At 42.9% G+C, this 20,323-nt stretch overlaps 1 protein-coding gene across 1 annotated transcript; it reads right to left on the reverse strand.

The window, feature by feature from the left end:
- Nucleotides 1-3,267: 3,267 nt before the first annotated feature.
- On the reverse strand, nt 3,268-19,441 carry LOC145416214 (uncharacterized). Its single transcript, XM_080285226.1, has 5 exons — nt 19,389-19,441; nt 18,644-18,720; nt 17,570-17,817; nt 14,736-15,395; nt 3,268-3,786 (listed from the first exon to the last, which is right to left on the reverse strand). The coding sequence occupies exons 1-5, from the start codon at nt 19,439-19,441 to the stop codon at nt 3,268-3,270; spliced, it is 1,557 nt and encodes a 518-aa protein (XP_080141352.1).
- Nucleotides 19,442-20,323: the final 882 nt, after the last annotated feature.

Below are 20,323 nucleotides of genomic sequence, written 5' to 3' on the forward strand. Positions count from 1 at the left end.
ATGATCTTTCCAAGATAAGTCCCGTGTGAATGAAACCCCAAGCATGTTCAAGGATGATGCAGGATTGAGCTAGATATTATTAAACATTAGTGGGTACTCCTGTGGAAGATTTTGAGGGTTGATAGGTGTAAAAACTGAGTCTTTGATACATTAAAAAAAAAAAAAAAAAAAAAAAAATTTTTACCCCAGTAAGAGATACGAGCTAAGTCAGACATTAGGTGTGGCATAGCCTCATCCCTCGTTTGTTGAGAAGTAACTACTGAGATGGACGTTGCGGAAACCGAATGGAAAGGTGAATGGTGAAATCATCAGTGTACGAGTGGATAGGATTAGAGGTACAGCTTAGATCAATGATGAACAAAAAGAAGAGATTTGGCGATAGGAGAGAGCCCTGAGGGACACCACTGTTGAAAGATCTAGGAGAAGAATGATGGCCGTCTACAACAACAGCTACAGAATGACCAGAAAGGAAGCTATTGATGAAGGCACAGATAGAAAGACAGAAACCGTAAGAGGGCAGTTTGGAAATTAAAGATTTATGCCAGACTCGATCGAAAGTCTTTGAGATGTCAAGTGCAATGGCAAAGCTTTCGCCAAAGTCCTGAAAGGAGGATGATCAGGAGTCTGAAAGGTAGGTGAGAAGATCGGCAGTGGAGAGTCCCTGACGGAACCCATATTGATGATCAGAAAGAAGGCTATGATAAAAAAGATGCTTTAAAACTTTTCTGTTAAGAATAAACTCGAAAATTTTTGAGACAAAGGATATTAAAGCGATTGGACGATAGTTAGAGGGTTGGGAATGGTCACCATTCTTTGGGACTGGCTCAATGAAAGCAAACTTCCAGCAAGAAGGAAAGGTACAAGTTGAAAGACAAAGGTGAAAGAGTTTACTTAGGCAGGGTGTAAGCACAGAAGCACAGTTCTTGAGGACAACAGGAGGGACTCCATCAGGCCCATATGCCTTGTTAGTATCGAGGCCAGTGAAGGCAGAAAATACATCAGCTGAAGACATTTTATTGTCAGCCATGAGAAAGTCAGAGGGGGGAAGTGTTGGAGGAACAGCACAGGAATCGTCTAAGGTGGAATTGGAGGAGAAAGTCTGAGTGAAGAAATCTGCTTTATCAGTAGAAGAAATAGCTACAGAGCCATCAAGATCGAAAAGAGGAGGGAAGGATGATGACGTAAAGTTGTTAGAAAGGTTTTTGGCAAGGTTTCAGAAGGAGCGGGAAGAATTTGAGTAGTAGAGTTGAGAGGATTTAGTAAGGATGAAATTATTTTTAGCAGAGTGAAGAACAGACTTAGCACGATTCCGGGCAGAAACATAAAAAGATGTGATTCAGGGGTGGGTTGGCTCCGGTATCTTTTATAGGCCCTCTCCTTGTTGCGGACATTAGAACGAGCGTGATTAAACCAAGGCTTTCTTGCATTAGTCAAAGGATATGAGAAAGGAATTTATGGTTCCATGCCTGAGAGAATAACCTCCGTAATGCGCAAGGCACACCCAGATGGCTCCCAGCCATGGAAGCAATAATCATTCCAAGGAAAATCAAAGAAGTACTGCCTGATGGCCTCCCAATCTGCAGCTCCAAAGTGCCACAGAAGACGTTACTTCGGAGGGTCCACAGGCCGTACCGGAGCAATAAGAGAGGTTAAGGTAATAAGGTTATGATCAAAGGAGCCCAACGGAGAGAAAAGATTAACAGTGTAAGCAGAAGGATTAGTCGTAAGGAATTGGCCAAGTATGTTCCTGTACAAGCTGCTCTAGATCATTAAGGATAGAAAAAATGTAGGCTGTTCACCAAGTGAATCAGTGAAAGGAGAGGAGAGTCAAAGGTGGTGGTGGACACTGAAAACTCCTAGAACGGAGATTTCAGAGACAGGAGAAATGGATAGAATGTGTTCCATCGTACAGATAAGATAGTCGAAGAATTTTTGATAGTCAGTAGAATTGGGAGATAAGTAAACAGCGCAGATATATTTAGTCAGAGAAATGCAGGAAAGCCGAAGCCACAGTGTAGAGAATTCAGAAGAATCAAGTTCAGGAACACGAGAGCAAGATAGGTCGTTGTATACATATACACATCCACCTTTGGCTTTGAAATGAGTACAGAGAAAGTAGGAGGATAAAGAAAAGGGTTTGCAGTCAGTTGCCACAGACAGCTGAGTCTCAGTAAGAAAGAGAAGTTGAGGTTTAGAGGAGGAGAGGTGGTGTTCGACAAAGAAAGTTAAAGGAAAAGCCGCGAATGTTGCAGAAATGAAGAAGTGAGTCAGATGGTGGATCCAGGCAGCTCAAAGAGTCGTCACCGGGAAAGAGGCGGATGGTGGGGGCATTTATGATCCTCTCCCCTGGGGACTCCCAGGCATGGTATGGGTGCGCCATTTTTTTTTTTTTTTTTTGAAAAGGAAGTGTAGTGTGTACTGTGCATGTAGATTGGTGTTAGAGAAACTTGTACTGGAGAGCATGCTGGCCTACTCTCTATGTTAGTGAAACACTGAAAAAGTTCAGCAAAGGGGGATGGTCAGGAACTAGTCCCAAGGGCTGATGAAACGGGAGCTCCAACTTTCCGTCATCACCCTTCCATCCACCTTGGGAGTACTGCCCTGCTCGACTGGTGCTACCGTTTACTCCTTTTATATATATATATATATATGTGTGTGTGTGTGTGTGTGTGTCTACATATATATATATATATATACAGTATACTGTATATATACTGCAAATAAATATAGATCTTTAAAAATTCGGAACAGTCAAATGGGTTAGAATCTCCCTTCATTAATGTGGAAACCCAGAGCCTAAACGGTGTCAAAGCTTTATACCGTTAATTATAAGCTGTATATTCAAACAAGTTTGGATCTCACTTCTTTACTCTGGAACACCATAAGAATATTTAGCTAGTGCAACTGTACTTAAGCTATCTCTGGCTGTAGGCCAATAAACCCCAGTAGCTGATGTATGATGAACCAGCACAATCTTCAACATTCCATCCCTCACGAGCCAATGGGATAATAAACACCTTTGTATGTCTGGCCTCATGGAGCCGTGATCTAGGACAAGGATGATCTCTAGCGCCTCTTTCCTAGCCATTAACTTTAGTTGCTACTTTTTTTTTCCATATCAGTCACAGTTAGTATGGACTTTGCATATGCATCAGATGAGGAAATTTTGACTGATTATTATGCATAAATAAACTGGTGTGCTACGGAGGTTTACTGAGGCCACAGGAACACTGGTCATGGCGTAAGCAGGAGTGGGACCTGCAAGACTTACTGGACAAGGTCTGGGAGGACAAGACCACACTGGGTGATAGTGACCTCAGTGAGGGGGTTGTGGCTGACAGCGGCCCTCACCACTTCCAGCCCCGAAACCACTTCACCGAACGGACAGCTGATGCTCCTACCTGGGTAACCACTGATGCAGAGAAAGAAAGCAAATTCATTCATATCATTAGCATGCCCGCTGCCCAGGTCCCTTGCATTGCACTGCATTACCAAACCCTCTGTAATAGGCTTTGAGTTTGCAGGGCCTTGCTCAAGATCAGTGATGAGGGGTTTATTGCTTCGTTCATTGTTAGGCGTTACATAATTTCTAAATGCTAAGCATTGTCCAGCACTGCCCTGGTTGAATACTCTGTCAGCTTTGGCACCAAAGAAGGAAGGTCCGAGAGTGCCAAGGCAGAGTGCCATGAACTGGTGTGCCCGACGCAGGTGACACCACAGGCTGATGTTGACTTGACCCAAACGCTTCCCACCAGCACTCACTTCCAGGAATACCTCAGATGGTACCTGCTTGTGGAAGGGACAATGGTTAACTGTGTACTGCTAGGTTGATATATGTCTATCTATCTATCTATTGCCAAATGCCTTAATCCCGTAAGGGGTGGCCACAAACAAATCGCTTCCACGTCCCCCTTTCCCCAGCCATTTCACTGTCCTGCTCCCTGCACACACACACCTCTTTCATATACCTCTCCACTCCATCCCTCCATCTCAACGTTGGCCTCCCCCTCCCTCTCTTCCCCTCCACCTCACTCACATACACTCTCCTAGTCAGTCTCTTACTCTCCGTCCTCTCCACATAGCCAAACCACCTTAATGTGTTTCTCCAAACGCTTCCTATCACATCCACATCCACACCACAGCGCTCCTTCACTTCTTTATTTGTGAGTCTGTCTCTCCATGTGACTCCACATGCTCCTCTCAAATAAAACATTTCCACTGCTCTCACGTTTGACTTCTATCCCTCCAACAAGGTCCAATCTTCACTTCCATACGTTTGAGTTGGTATCACAATGCTGTCATGTAGTAGCTTTTTCACTTCCATGCTCATTTTCCTGTTTCTTATCACTGCTTTCAAAGAATCAGCAACCTCTCTTCCCTGTTGTACCTTTTAAAGCACTTCACCCTCTAAACTTCCATCCTTACTCGTCACACTACCCAAGTACTTAAATGCACTTTCCACCATCACTGTACATTCTTCTCTTGAAGACCATAACTTTACTCTTCCTTACAATTACCTTTAGATTCCGTTTCTTACACACTCTCCCAAACTCATTCATCAAGCCTTGCAGCTCCCCTTTGTCTTCACTTAACAACACTGTATCATCTGCAAACAACAGTACAGTGAGTTTCCAAACACTGCCCTCTCTCACTAGGGCCGCATCAACATCCACTACCCTACCTTGTACCTCTTTTATAACCCCATCCTTATACAGACTGAACAGCCATGGAGACAAGACTAATACCTGTTTCAATCCAACCTTCAAAGAGAAAAATTCACTCGGTTCACTACCTACATGCACTGCAGCCTTATCACCCTCATACATACTCTTCACGGCCTTCAACAGCTTTCCATCTACTCCATATACTCTTAATACTTTCCACAATCCTTGTCTATCCACCTTGTCATATGCTTTCTCCAAATCCATGAAGGCAGCATACAGCTTCTTTCCCTTCTCTAGAAACTTTTCCACTAAAGACCTAAGAATGAAATATCTGATCTACACATCCACATCCACTCTAAAACCTCCCTGTTCTTCAACTAGTTCCTCCGTTATTTTCCTAACTCTCTCAATAAGTATCCTACCATAAACTTTTCCTACTACACTAAGAAGACAAATGCCCATATGATTACCGCACACTTCTTTTTCCCTTTTTCCTTTGTACACGGGAATAATTATACCTGACTTCCAATCCTCCAGGGCTCTACCTTCCTCCCAGGCCAATCTGCAAATTTTCCACATCCATTCTGCTACTGTCTCTCCCCCATGCTTCAGCATTTCACCACACACTCCATCGATTCCTGGGGCTTTCCACATTTTAACTTTCTTCATTGCGTACACAACTTCCATCCTACTGATTTCTTCCTCTCTTCTCACATCCATCCTTCTCCCAGCCATTCCCCAGCCGCTTACAATTGCATTACTTTCATTCTCTGTGTTCAACAATTCCTTAACGTGTTCTCTCCATTTGCTCACTTTTTCTCCCTTCTCCACTAGTAATCTATCATTTTTATCTTTCACTCCCCGACTAACTTCTTTGACACCTTGTCTAACTCTCTTTACCTCTTTCCAGAACATTTTCTTACAATCCCTCCACTTTATACTCAAATTCCTTCCAAATTCCTCATCCATTCTCTTCTTACTCTCTCTTACTACTCTTTTCCCCTCTCTCTTCCTCTCTAAATATAACTCTCTCTCTTCCATCTCACAACTTCTTCCATGCACCTGTTTCTCATCCACTCACTATATGCTTTCTTCTTTTGTGCCACAGCCTCTCTCACCTCTTCAATTCATCATACTGTTCCCTGCACCCCCTTTTGTCTTATCTTTACCCCACACCACCTCACATGGTGCACATACTTTTTCTGTGAATATCTTGCACACACCTTCCACGTCCCCCATCTGCTCCAATCCATATTTACCCAATCACTCCTCCACTTCCCTCTTATATTCTGCCTTTTTTCCCTCCTCTTGTAACTTTTCCACCCTCCTTGTATGAACTACTTCCTCCTGTCCTTCCCTTCTTCTATTTCTCCATTTCATTTGGACTTTCATTTTGACCACCACCAAGTGGTGGTCAGAAAATACACTCCCCCAACCTCTATATAATCTTGCATCCATTACACAACTTCTCATCCTTTCATCCACTCACATATAATCAATCATTGCCTTCCGTTCATTCAGTTCACCACCCATCCATCTCATCACTTGCCACATATACCTATGGATCATTTTTGCCTGAAGAGGGTATTAACTATCACCAATCCCCTCCCAGCACAAACATCCACTAAGAACGGCCATTTTCATCCATCTCTGCAGGCACACCCTACTCACCAACTACTCCATCCACCTTCACATTCCCTACTTTTCCATTCATATCTCCAATCAAAAACACTCTCCTTCCTTTCAAACTTCTCCATGCATGCTTCCACATTTGTCCAGAACTCTTCTCTCACACTGCTTGCACGATCTTGCATTGGTGCATACACGCACACAATCGCCCACATTTGTAGTCCAACTTTCAATCTTACCCACACAATCCTTGAGCCAACTGATCCACTCTCTCTTATATTCTCCTTCCATCTGTTACTCACAACAATACACACTCCTTCTTTTGCCCTCTCATTCTCACCTAATCCTGCGCATATACCCCATCCATACTCCCAGTCTCTCACACTCTCACCTCTCCATTTAGTTTCAGTTAATCCACATACATCCACTTTCACATCCTCAAACACCTGGACAATCTCTTTCTTTCACCTCATCATTTGCACCCCTTACATTCCACGCAGCTATCCGTACCATGTCCTTTATTCGGTTCTTAGTCGTCACCTTTTGATATATGGCATACCATAAATCACTTCCAGGAACACCTCAGATGGTACCTGCTTATGGAAGGGACAATAGGGAACTGATTACGTTGATATGTGACTTTCCACAACTCCCTGAGGTTCTACAAGCACTGTTTAAAAAACAGTATGAATTAAGTGCACCATTTAGAGGACTAGTATCATCATCATCATTATCGTTACACCTTTCGCCCTCCTAATGATGAGGTGAGGCAGGGACCAGAAAAGAAAGAAAAAGAAAACACGATAGATGGATACCGTAACTAATCAAAAGCATGTCCAGTGAATAGGGCGAACATTCATTCATTTACTATTCTAGCTCCTAGATTCCTGACTCCCTTACAGGGATGACGGTGCACACTTAATGTATATTTGATATTTGTATTTAAACACTAAATGTGCACAGTAGCGGACTTGATTAAACTGGCCCGGACGTTATTCGATCAGTTGGGCCCACATAATCACCCAAAACATTATGGGTCATATGAGAAGCATGCATCTGCTGTATACGCTGCATACCTGCCGATATCAGTGCTAAACATATCGTATACAATGACATACTCACGATGATAGTATATTTAGTTTCATGAATAGATACAGTACATCCTTATGCCAAAGCTTGGCAACCCCGCCCTGCAGCTGAGGCAATGGAGATATAACACAAACTTTATGTGCCTGTAATACGAAGCATACAACAAAACATTATCAGAAGAAAGGGTACTCTGTGTCATTTGTGGAGGAATCAGAAATATGGAATGCAGGACACAATGCTGGTAAAAGACTGTCGGAGAACTTTTGCTCATGACTGTACATAACCAAGACCCTGCACAGCTTGTTGTTGCGGCAATCACAGCGTCAATGACCTTTCCAGTGGAGAGAGAGAGAGAGAGAGAGAGAGAGAGAGAGAGAGAGAGAGAGAGAGAGAGAGAGAGCAGGAGATACGGAAAAACCACCAATAAACTATACGCAAAAGGTAAGCCGAGAGTATACCTGACCAAAATCATAACATCTTCAGTCCGATGACATGCATAATACTTTTCTCTGTTGTTTACTTTTGCTCAGGTGAGGTTTTTAGAACTGGAGAAGTTTGATACAGACTTGACTAATACCTTCACTGCAAAACATCATTACAGTGCTGAACAGGATCGTCAGGAGTTTCAAGAGCTGGAAGAAAATGTCGAAAGGATTTATCGCCACACACACACACACACACACACACACACACACACACACACTGAAACAATAATTAAGTTAATCTATGTTACCCACAGTAAATTCTCTGTCCTCTCAGATCTTCACTAACATGCCCTATTGCTCGCAGCTGCATCTCTCTCTCTCTCTCTCTCTCTCTCTCTCTCTCTCTCTCTCTCTCTCTCCAATCCTTTCCTCTTTCACGTTAGTTAGATCTCAGTACAAACAGCATTTATAACCTCGTCATGAGCCAACAGGCCTCTTGTTACCTGTACTTGCTATGTACTCTCCCATCTTTACACTGTTATGGCACAGGTACCATAAAAATATAATCGTTGAATCAGTTCGGTAAACAGTGTCGGTCTGTTTATTCCAATAATTACCTCGCCCGGCCGGTGTCCGCGAGGTATTTTTTTCGGTCGTTTCTTTGTTTGTTTGTTTCTTCTTTTGTTGCCAACATTACGGACAAACGGCTGAATGCAATTACATGGAACTTTCAGGATCTTTGGCCACTGGTCCCAAAAGAAAGTGATTAAATTTTAGAGGTGATCGAGTGCCTATGAAAGGTCAAAATCAAGGTCACGGATTTTCAGAGGGCTATAACTTGAAAACGGTTGAAGGTAGAGATATTTACTACTATTATCAACATACAGGAACTCGTAATATGGGCTTTCACTTGGCACGAAGACCTTTGACCTTGAATGACCTTGAAATGTCACACTTAAGGTCACGGATATTCAAGGGGCTATAACTCGAAACTGGTTGAAGGTACTATAATCAACATACATGAGATCCCACGTGGGTTTTTAATTGGTGCCTTGACCTTTGACCGTAAGTGATCTTGAAAGGTCAAACTCAAGCTCACGCATATTCAGGGAGCTATAACTCGAAACTCGATTAAGATATATTTGTTATTACCAAGGTATGGGAAGACTCATATGGACTTTCATTTAGCAGCATGACCTTTGACCTTGAGTGACCTTAAAAGGTCAAACGCAAGATCACGGATTTTCAGAGGGCTTTACTTGAAAACATTTGCGCCATTACCTCAGACTTTTATTGTGTATTGATGCTAAATGACAGAAATGAGTCAGTATTTAACAGCAATAAAATAACTGCTGTTGGGCAAGGTTTGTTGTGCCTGGCACCACTTGTTAATATATGCAATATGTACTTGATGCAGAACAAACAACAATTACACAATGGCTTATAATGATCTCATAGTAACTGGTCATTCCATTCTAGGCTCTTAGTACCGCTAATATTGGATTCGGCGCGCGGCCACACAGTTCTACATAATAGTTAAGGAAAATATGCTTTGACCCCCTTCTTCACTTATCCAACGGCCGCCTCTAACTTTTTTTTACAGTTGTTGAACCCGTCACAAGCATAACCCACCACAACACCCCTTTCCTTAATAGGGAGTTTACTAGGCATGGTTGTAGCAGTGGAGGCAGGGGGGAATACAACTGGTAAAATGAAGGCAGACTGCGGCAACAACAACAAAAATAGGGAGGGGAGGGGGCCACAGTGCCGGATTATATATTCTACCCCTGTGACTGTCCATCGGCTATTAATTTGTCATTTTGAAACTGAAGTATTGTCTAATGGATGAAGAAAATTTACAGACTTTCGGTGACTCACATGCACATACGTACTTATGAAGTGAAAGGAAAAAGTCAGCGTAGGTCTAGTACTAAAAGACTGTTATTGCATTTCTTGATCAACAATTTGTTTTTGCGAACTTTTATCCCTCTCTCTCTACACTACTACCATTTAGGCCTCTTCAACTCATGATGGACGAAAAGTGTCATGGTTGGTTTGGTTTATAAAGGACTTAACACTGTCAAACTGAAAGAAAAACTGGATGTTCAGAAGCGGCCATTTGACTAGTGAGGCAGAGCATTAAAACATATTTTGCATATCAGGCAGAACTGTCTGGCAGCTAATGCCAAAGCCAGTAACAGCGGTACTGAAAGACAAGGGTGCAATGAAGAAGTATTAATGGTCAAATATACTGTCATATTATAATGCTACTGTTTCATTCCTCTTCCATTAAAAAAATATATTTTCATGTAATGGTTGCTGCAGAGAACAGGGCCAAGATGTTTACTGCGCAGAGGCGACGACTTTTATTTTTTTTAAATATAGATTATCTGCCCCTTGTGTTAATATTTTGTTTTTCTCTTACGTTTGCTTCTTCTCTCTCTCTCTCCCTTTTTTTTTACCGTCTTCCCTCCCTATTTTTCCTTTCCTTTCCTACCCATTCCCCTTCCTGTTCCATCTTTTCCACCAATGTCCCATTACTAATCATTCAATTTCTCTCCTCTTCCTTCCTTGACATATTCTCCCTCCCCTTCCTCCCCTCCCATTCATTCTCGCTTCACTTCTTCCCATCCACTCTTCTGCAGTTTTCTTATTTCCCATCCACTCCCAAAGCATTTCTTCCTTCATTCCACTCATCTTTCCCTTCCTTCCTTTCCATTATATTCTCCCGTCCCTTTCCTACTTTCCATTTCCCTTTTTCTCTTCTCCCCTTTCACTACCCCTCTTCTTCCTTCCCATCTGTTTCACCTCCCTTTCTTTCGTCACTCCCTTTCCATTACTCTCCTACCATTCCCTCCACATCTGCTCTCCTTCCCCTTCCCTCACACATTCCCTCCTCTTTACCTTCCCTCCCTTCATGCTCATCCACTCTCCTTTTCCTTCATTCTCCTCTCCATCGCCTTTCCCCTCTGCCACCCTCTCTTCTATTCACATCCATTATCCCTTGCGCTCTCTCTCTCTCTCTCTCTCTCTCTCTCTCTCTCTCTCTCTCTCTCTCTCTCTCTCTCTCTCTCTCTCGTTCTACTTTTATTTGTTCTCTTTCATCCCTGACCTCCTCCCCTCCATCTCTTTTCCTTCTCTCATCGTACTGTTTACAGTATTTCCGGCCCTTCCATCCTTCTCCTCAATTCTGCTATTTCTCCTTCATTCACATCTGCTCTCCTCTCCCTTCTCTCTTGTTCACAATCTCCTTTACCTTTCTCTTCTCTTCCCTTCCACTCATAACTATCTGTTCTCTCTCTCTCTCTCTCTCTCTCTCTCTCTCTCTCTCTCTCTCTCTCTCTCTCTCTCTCTCTCTCTTTCGCTTTTTATGTAATTTCCTCTGTCCTCTTTCATCCCTGACCTCGTCCCCTTCATCTCCTCTCCTTCTCTCATCGTACTGTTTACAGTGTTTCCGGCCCTCCCATCCTTCTCCTCAATTCTGCTGTTTCTCCTCCATTCACATCTACTCTTCTCTCCCTTCCCTCTTTTCCACAATCTCCTTTACCTTTCTCTCTTCCTCCCTTCTTTTCATAATTATTTACTCGCCCTTCTCTCTCTCTCTCTCTCTCTCTTAACCCCTTTCTTCCATTCTGTTCTCTCTTCTCCCCTTTACTTTCCTTTGTCTCCACCCCTTTTTCCACATGTTTTCTCTCTTGTCTTCCGTATCTCTCTCCTTCCTTTACATCCACTCATTTCTATCTTTCATTCTTTCTCTTCTCTTTCTCTCCCTTCTCCGTCTCTTCACAGGCCCATTCTATGTTATATAACATATACACACGACTGGAAAAGATATCGGTTCACTGGCGCAATGGACCACTGAGGATTGCCCAAATGACCAGTCCACCGCTGGATGAGCAGGCTTCATATTACCTGTCACATGGAGTCAATCTGTTTGACTCAAGTTAAAAATATCAAGCCCTTGTCTTGGTCTAGTTCTTACTTAGTTCATCCAAACAAGTCAGTCACATCTCAGTGTCCTTGCTTCATCAGCCTCTAACACCCTACATTCTCACATACAAATCTGACATATCCATCCACCTTCTTCTTGGCCTGCCACGCCTCCTACCACCTTCAAACTCACGTCCATATACCCTTTACACCACCTTATTTACGTTAGGACTGGACAAGAACTTACTCCAAAATCGATTCCTTCTATTCAGATTAGCCGATCACGATATAATATAAATAAACTAGTGTTATCAAGGAGGGCGTTCACCGAGTTTCTATGTCCCCTGACTTTAGTTGTTTATTCTGAGGAATCAATTCTAGAAGCGATTCCAATGGTTTCAGTGGCACTGAGATTCAGAATCGTCAATTTTGACCTTATCGATTCTTGCCCTGCCATAACTTACATCAAAATCATCATATACGATCTATGAACACTCTTCTCAATCCTGTTGTCAACATACTTCCTTACTCCACAGTTTTCACAAATTACATTAGATATAGATTTTGAGCAGCTCTGTTAATTCTTCATGGCGAGTTACCATGTTCCAAAAGACAGTGCTCTAAAATTATTGGAAAACCATTATAGAGGCCTTATTGCTTCGGGTAACTTTGTTATTCTGTTATACTTCAGCCAAAAAGTACCCTAGACATCATGTCAACAAGTGTCATCACAAAGTATAACACACACACACACACACACACACACACACACACAAAGCATAAAACCAGGCAAACCACACTGAACACAAAGCATACACACTTGAGCAGACTACACCCGCGTGGAGTAATATGATGATCAGCACAAACCGTGCTAGTGCACTTCCAAGAAGTGATTTTTTTTTTTTTTTTTTTTTTTTTTTGTCCTACGCAGGGGAATAACACGCCACTCGATGGCTAAGTATATTTCTTATCATATCCACCCCCTGTACTCGACACACATTCTTCAATAATCCAATTTACAGAGCCCTTGCTCTTGACTTTTCATTCTCACGCCACACCAAAGTCTCATCATCCTTTCCAACGCCTTGCTCCCTCTTGGGAACCCTCGAACTAGGGATGTCTGCAACAGAAACGCCTCCAGACTACCATATCCTCACACACCACTCTCACTCCCTCAAACATCCATTTTCCTCTCACTTGTTATTCACCGGTATACTGCTCCAGTCTTCTCTTCCACCAATACATTAATGTGGGTACTAAAATACTCTGCAGGCCTCTTGTAGTATACTGATAATACTGCGGTTGTTAATATCATAATTCAAGCACAACGATTTTAAGCATCAAGTACGAGTGTTTAATTCCTTCCTCCTAAAGATACCTGTAAAAAGTTGAGTAAGACCGTATGGCTTTAGCAGAATACGATACAAACAGACATACATGGGCTGAAGGTGTTACTGAGTGTTTAGCCACTACAGCCTGGACAACATCTTTTCAAATCAGGTTGGAACTGTCTGTATTAGCCAGAATATACAGCGGGATCGCGTTATCAGCGTGCTAAACTTTCATAATTATCCATACTCTCGCCAGCCATATAATATCCATTCTTCACCCTACAGGCCTATGTCCATTCTGCTTTATCCACGCAGTTAGACCGAGTGGATGATGCGAGAACGTTTGGGAAACGTGATGAGCTCTGAAATCTACTCGGACTCGACTCGGGTCGACAATTTTTCTTAGTTGGAACTTACAAAATGTAGGAATCCCTCGTTTAACATGCACAGAATTAATGTGATATCAACCTTTGTACTGAGAACTAACTTTTCTACACCAAGAATACAAATTCTCGCCATACCTATTCCAATACACAATAAATATGTTTCCTTATAAATGAAATTAGGGGACTCTTGGTGTCCACAGTTCTTGTTTATCAGAAGTTGCGTGAGAAATACCATTGGCTGATCACGCGGAAACAATGACCTCGAAGCAAAGTGTACAATTAATATAATCAAAATTATATGAGAATTATATCTGTGAACATGAAGTAATATATTATGAACTCACAAGTGACAAAACTGAATTACATGTGTGAAGAGTGACAAATATTCGAACTGCTGATCCAGTCGGCGGGAACTGAGGAAGAACATTGCACACGAAAACAAAATGTTATATCAGAGGGTCAAATAAAGCCAAAATTATCTTCATTTTGATCTCATTATTACAATTTTGGACGATAATTAACGGGACCAGACAGAGATTGACTGAGCATCATCAAAAAGATAAGTTGCGATAGATGTGCAATTGGAAAGAGTAAATATTGCCTCACATCGCCTCCACACTCAGGCCCCATGAAGTCTAACAAAATCAGCCAGCCTCATCATCCTCATCTTGTGCCCAGCACTCACCTCCGCTTAGTACCTACACTGTAGTGCATATTATATTATGCAATCATGTGTAATATGTTCAACTAAATGCTTAAAAGCGCCAGAACTTAGTGATTAGGTAGGACGAGGGGTAACAGCCATGGATTTGGTAGGGTGGGGAGGGGGAGACGTGAGGGACCCACGCCTCCCTATTTTCGACAGATCAGTGTTTACTTATAGAAACAGAAGAATATTATTTACCCAAATATATGCATTAAATAAATGTTATTTTTGTTTCCAATCAGTGAAAAGAGGGATTTGACAATAATTTTGGCAGAATTTTGAAATGAATCAGTGTGAATTCAAACCTAAAGGATCCCCACTAATAATCACGCTTCCGCTTTTTCAGATGGCTTGATCCGGCCTTATATAAATACATATATAATGGTAGCTAATTAAGGACCATGGAACCAGCTGAACTTTTTCCAAAAGTCTGTTTATCTAAGTCTTACGATTCATAATTATCAATTATCATGGCAGCGTTCTGCAACCAGTAAAGAGTGGCTAACGCGATTACACTGGTAGGAAAAAAAAAAATAAGAGTGAAGGGGATAACTTGATACCAGGTGGTGTCTTACCTGCAAAGAGAGGCGGGTATCAGAGTGGAGGGAGATGCAGTGCAACAACAGCTGACTCTCTTTATACTCCAGCCGGACACACTGCACGTTACTCTTCGAAATGTTGGATGCCACCACTGGATTTTTCTCAGTCACTTCCTTCCCAGTCTTTGCTTCCTTTGGCATATTATCAACATTTGTTTTAAGACTGTCAGCTTCTACCACCTTTTTGTCTTTAGGGAGACAGTCTTTATCAGAGTCAGCCACCGCTGAATCAAGTCCCATTGTTGATAGCTTTTGAAAGTTCTCCTTGGATTCTTTAACTTTTTCATCAGCCTTTTTGACAAGGTCAATGCTAGTGGCCTTCCTTGTTTGCTGGAGGAGTTGGTTAAGGTTTACCCATGAGTCATTCAAGGTGCAGCTTTTCTGACAGAGCTCACTCACTCCCTGCAGCACCATGGCGAACCTGCGTTTCACCTCCTCCTGCCGACTTTCCAGCTTCATACACAGCAAATTTATCTCATCCTCAAGAGCAGCTTGCTTTTCCTGGATGTAATACTTGGCCAGCTGGACAGAGTGGCCCTGAGGATGGCCAGAGTACAGGCAGAGGCTGCACAGCTCCGCATCACATTCACAGCACCAGTACTTCAGGTCATCACCGTGAGTGCCACAGTTTCCATACTGAATAAAAAACATACTGTTACAGTGCGATAATAATTGACTATGTACAGTCGTGGCCATAAATAATCACCTATCCTTCTGTACCCCGTGCCTCAGAGTGGTTCCTTTATGCGCGGCAAGTCACACTGGAGTAAGAGGGGCTGAGGGGGAGGGGCCAGGGAGGGAAGGGAAGGTGGGTGGGGGGAAGAGCGATGGTGCTTAGGTGGAGTGAGGGAGGGGAGGGAGGGTAGGTAGGGGAGGGAGAATGAAATGCGAAGTTGTGGCCACATAATTTGTCTATTTTCTTTCATTCAGGGCATCATATAAAGGAGTTACTATTCCGTAGATAATGCTGCATAACACCTTGTATAGCGGCGTTACATAACAAGCTTCAGATAGGTGATGATATCAAGGACTGGCTCGTGAGAGAAATATACCGCCGTGACATTAATCATTTGTGCTGAGCCAGATATTTGTGTTTATCCGTGTATTTTGACTTCAGAAACAGAATGGAATCTGGATGGCTTTGACTTCCGTAATGTTTGTGTAAGAAATGTCCTCTACCATTCCATGTAATTAATTTTTGGAACTAAATATTGTATGCAACCTTTGACATGGCTGTGTCCACAGTAAATATGATCACCCTCGCGGTATACACTCCCTCTGTACAGTCACCATCATGTAAATTCAATAATTATTTAATGACATCTCTATATGAAAAGGCTATTTAAAATAACTGTGCATGAAAGGTAAATAAATTTGATGTCCGTGCCCATGGCTGGATACAGTAGCGGTATCTCTCATTACCTGTTAGAGGGAAAATGAAACAAACTCCTACCCAAACTCCCAAAATATATCTATGTCAATGTTGACCGACACTGGTCAAGCCATAGCAACCAGGAACGCCTTAGCAAGTAGTCCAGTGGCCCCCTGCCTTAAAAGCCTCATGAAGGCTTCGCGGCACCGAGGAAACAATGTTGTTGATGGTTTGCTGGTTTCGTCTGAACAGCTCCCACTCGTCTTTGGTGTGCTGGAGAAGGCGGGCCCGTGTCCTCTCGTTCTCTGGCTACCACGCGTAAGGTGACCAGATTTACTGGAGCTAAAAGCGAGACAGTCACGTGTGTGTGTGTGAGTGTGTGTATGTGTTTTATATATATATATATATATATATATATATATATATATATATATATATACAGAGAGAGAGAGAGAGAGAGAGAGAGAGAGAGAGAGAGAGAGAGATACACTGATTTAAATGCGAGTGACAGCGACGGCTACTACGCAGCACCTCACCCTGAGGCTGCTAATTAAACACTAATGTCTCAAACGAACCCCAATGACCAACATACAGTACGGTATGGTGAATGGGTCGACCAATGTTACCAGTTAGTATTACAGATTTTTTATTAACAATTCGGTATTTTATTTGGTTTCGATTAGCCATAATTTTACCAATTCATCATAATTTCATAAAAACGGTCAAATTATATCTAATATAATAGTAATTTTCTAAAAGAGGGATATTTTAGATAATTTGCACAAAAAGCATGACATTTTATTCACAATTAAAAAAGCGGGACAGATGCAAAAAAAAAAAATAAAATAAATAAAGAAAGAAAGAAAGCGAGACTGTCCCGCCTAAAGGCGGGACTCTGGTCGCCTTATCCACGTGTTTACAATCTGGGCCCACACACTCTCGATGGCTCTGCACTAATAATTGATCTGTCACATTAGTATACTTGTCTCACGAGCCAGTCCTTGATATCACCACCTACCTAAAGCTTGTTATGTAACGCCGCTATACAAGGTGTTATGCAGCGTTATCTACGGAATAGTAACTCCTTTATATGATGCCCTGAATGAAAGAAAATAAACAAATTATGTGGCCACAACTTCGCATTTCATTCTCCCTCCCCTACCTACCCTCCCTCCCCTCCCTCACTCCACCCTGCACCATCGCTCGTCCCCCCACCCACCTGCCCTTCTCTCCCTGGCCCCTCCCTCTCAGCCCCTCTTACCCCAGTGTGACTTGCCGCGCGCAAAGGAGCCTGCCTTAGGGCACGGGGTACGGGAGTGTAGGTGATTATTTATGGCCACGACTGTACATTATATAAGATTATGTGCTAACTTTCAAACGGCTATTATTCCTGAAACTATTCCAAGCGGTATAAACCTCAAGAACATGCAAATCTTACCTCAGTGTTACTAATGGAGGATGTCAAGCTGAGGATGGTGTAGTTTACGGAGAGCTGCTGCACATTGACTTGGTTGTGACTCGTCCTGCAGGTGGGACAGAGTAAGTTGCCTCGGCCCTTGACGGCGAGCAGGCAGGAACGGCAGAAGGTGTGGCCACATGGCAGAGTGACCGGCTCCCGCACACTGGCCTGGTACACCTCAGAACACACTGGGCATGTCACAGCCTCACGCATCACCTGCATCTCACCTGGACATTGAAACATTCACTGTGTTACTGATTTAGGTGTGCTGCATCCATACTTTATCTTTGTTCTTGTTAGTATAACACTCATTCAAACCTTCACTACTTCCAAACCATGCTATCTCCAACACCATGTTCACTGGGTGCTGCGTATTCTTATATTGGTTTTGTCATGACAATATTATCGCCTTCAAAATCTCCCATTTCATATACTTAACAGCCATTCTCATGTTGGCATAAGAGTTTATGCCCCTCTGATGAACCTGTTATATGAGCTTCCTGTAATAGGTTGTCCTGTTTAAATGGTGTCAATAGGTTTATTTTTCCACAGCGAAGCACATATATTTGAAGGAGTAAGAAAGGGAAGTGGTGCAAACAAAAAACATCCGTGTCTGCAGAAGTAAATTGGATCACTGGTGGAAGGACAACACAAACCTAGCTCATATCCTGTATACTACAAATGGGTAATACTTGTGAGGTAAACACGCACACACGGACACACACACATACACACACACACACACACACACACACACACACACACACACACACACACACACAGTTTCCATCTTACTACTTCAGTGTCCAAGTACAGTGCTGATGTACTGTGCTGGCTGGCTTGTGTACTACGGTACATTTGTTGAGATGTAAAACTTAATCAACACAGGGACAGGACAAGTGAATCTCATGTTGTCCTCATGCGATAAGACAGAACTGGTGACCCTTGCAGCTATAGTATGCAAAAATGGACAATAACAGCACTCTGCACTTATGTGACATCTCTACCTGGCTCACATGTGCTGACACGTCTAGACAGATCCCATCCTCACACCTGCAGAAATACCACACTGTGCTGAGGGACATCCCAACAAACAGCAGCCCTCATACACGAGGCCATACTCGCTCCACCTGCAGACATCAAGTATGAGCATAAAGGTCTATCTATCTCTCAATCTATTGCCAGACGCCATAATCCCGTAGGGGGTGCCCTTTTGATTTAGGTTGGTTGTTTTACGAGGAGTGGCACTAACCCTACGCCAACTCACCTGCTGACATGTAGGACACACTTATGAGTTGGTTACGATTACCACCCAGCGTTGTAAATGGTTTCCTGGCTTACAAGAAGCCACTAGGCTTCTCACTCAACGTAAAGCCACCTGAAATGGAAAGAAGAACAATAAAAAGTGACAGGAAGGATGGGAGAAACAAGATAGAGGAGGGGAGATACAGAAAAAAAAAAAAAAGATAAAGGTGAAGGAAGAAATACACAGCACTACACTATGTAAGTGGATGATGGTTGCCACCATCTAAAAATCGCCATTAGGATAACACAACTCTCATACCTCAAGGAGCCTGACAACGTCGAGGCAAATGACAGGCGTCCTTCATTTCCACCTTAGTTTCTGTCCCTCATGTGAGTATTGAACACATAACCGGTTATGTTGCTGTCAGATCTGGTACAACACCAGTGCCACCTCCAATTTATGTTGGAGGAGATCTGGTTTCACCTCGTCTCTTTGCAAGAGTATGGCCAGGCAGCAGACCACCTGTATGATCAACCCATCCATGCCACATACACAGGTCCCACCAGAGCCTTGGCTGGTGGCGAGCCTGTCTTGCCTGTCCTCATATCGTCCCCATATACAGTATCATAAATACTAATGTAGTGCCAACAGCACAATCGAAGTCCACCAGAGTGAATCCAGTAACACGGCACCAAAAAAATATTGGCATGATCTTAAGCCCGGTATTGCAGGGCATGTATACTGGCTATGTTTTGGGTGGTCAGCAGCAGTGGAGTACAGCACACACGTGCACGTTGGGATTTCACGCAACTCATGGAATCTGTCTGATTCCACCTCTAGCAAAACTTAACACACTCTTTCTCAAAGTTGACACGCCTTACCACTCGTACCTCAGCACCCTGGGGCAGTGAAGGAGGAATGTGTGTGTCTGTGTGTAGCTAGAGTATGTGTGTGTGTGTGCATTTGTGTTTGTTTGCATTTGTGTTTGTGCATATCTGTTTGTGCATATTAGTGTTTGTGTGTGTTTATGTATGCATTTCTGTGTTTGTGTGTTTATGTACAGCTCCGGACAGATGAAACGGCTACACCCCATCCACCAGCGACTTGGTTTGGGTCTCAGTGGTTCTGGTAACAGTTGCAGGTGGAGGGAGGGGGGATGTGGGAGGGTGAGGAGGGGAGAAATGTGGGCGGAGTTATATAGGGGGTAGTGTGGGAGGGTGAAGAAGCAGCACAGTCTGGCTGGTGGGAGGAAGAGACGAATGGTTGGGTAGCGGAGACGAGAGTCTGCTGGAGGGTAAGACAGGTGAGTGTGATTAGATGAAAAGAAATTACAAAATATGAATTATTATAATATCTGCTGCATATATTGCATTTTATCTACTAAATAAAAACACTGTCTATTATTCACCACCGTATTTGGGTATCCTACTCATTATTATTATCCTTTGGATATTAGGCAATAAATAAAGATATTGGACGGTCTTTCG

This window comes from Coenobita brevimanus, chromosome 105, assembly GCF_032717465.1.
Source record: "Coenobita brevimanus isolate Jiangsu-jjx chromosome 105, ASM3271746v2, whole genome shotgun sequence".
Lineage (NCBI taxonomy): Eukaryota > Metazoa > Arthropoda > Malacostraca > Decapoda > Coenobitidae > Coenobita > Coenobita brevimanus.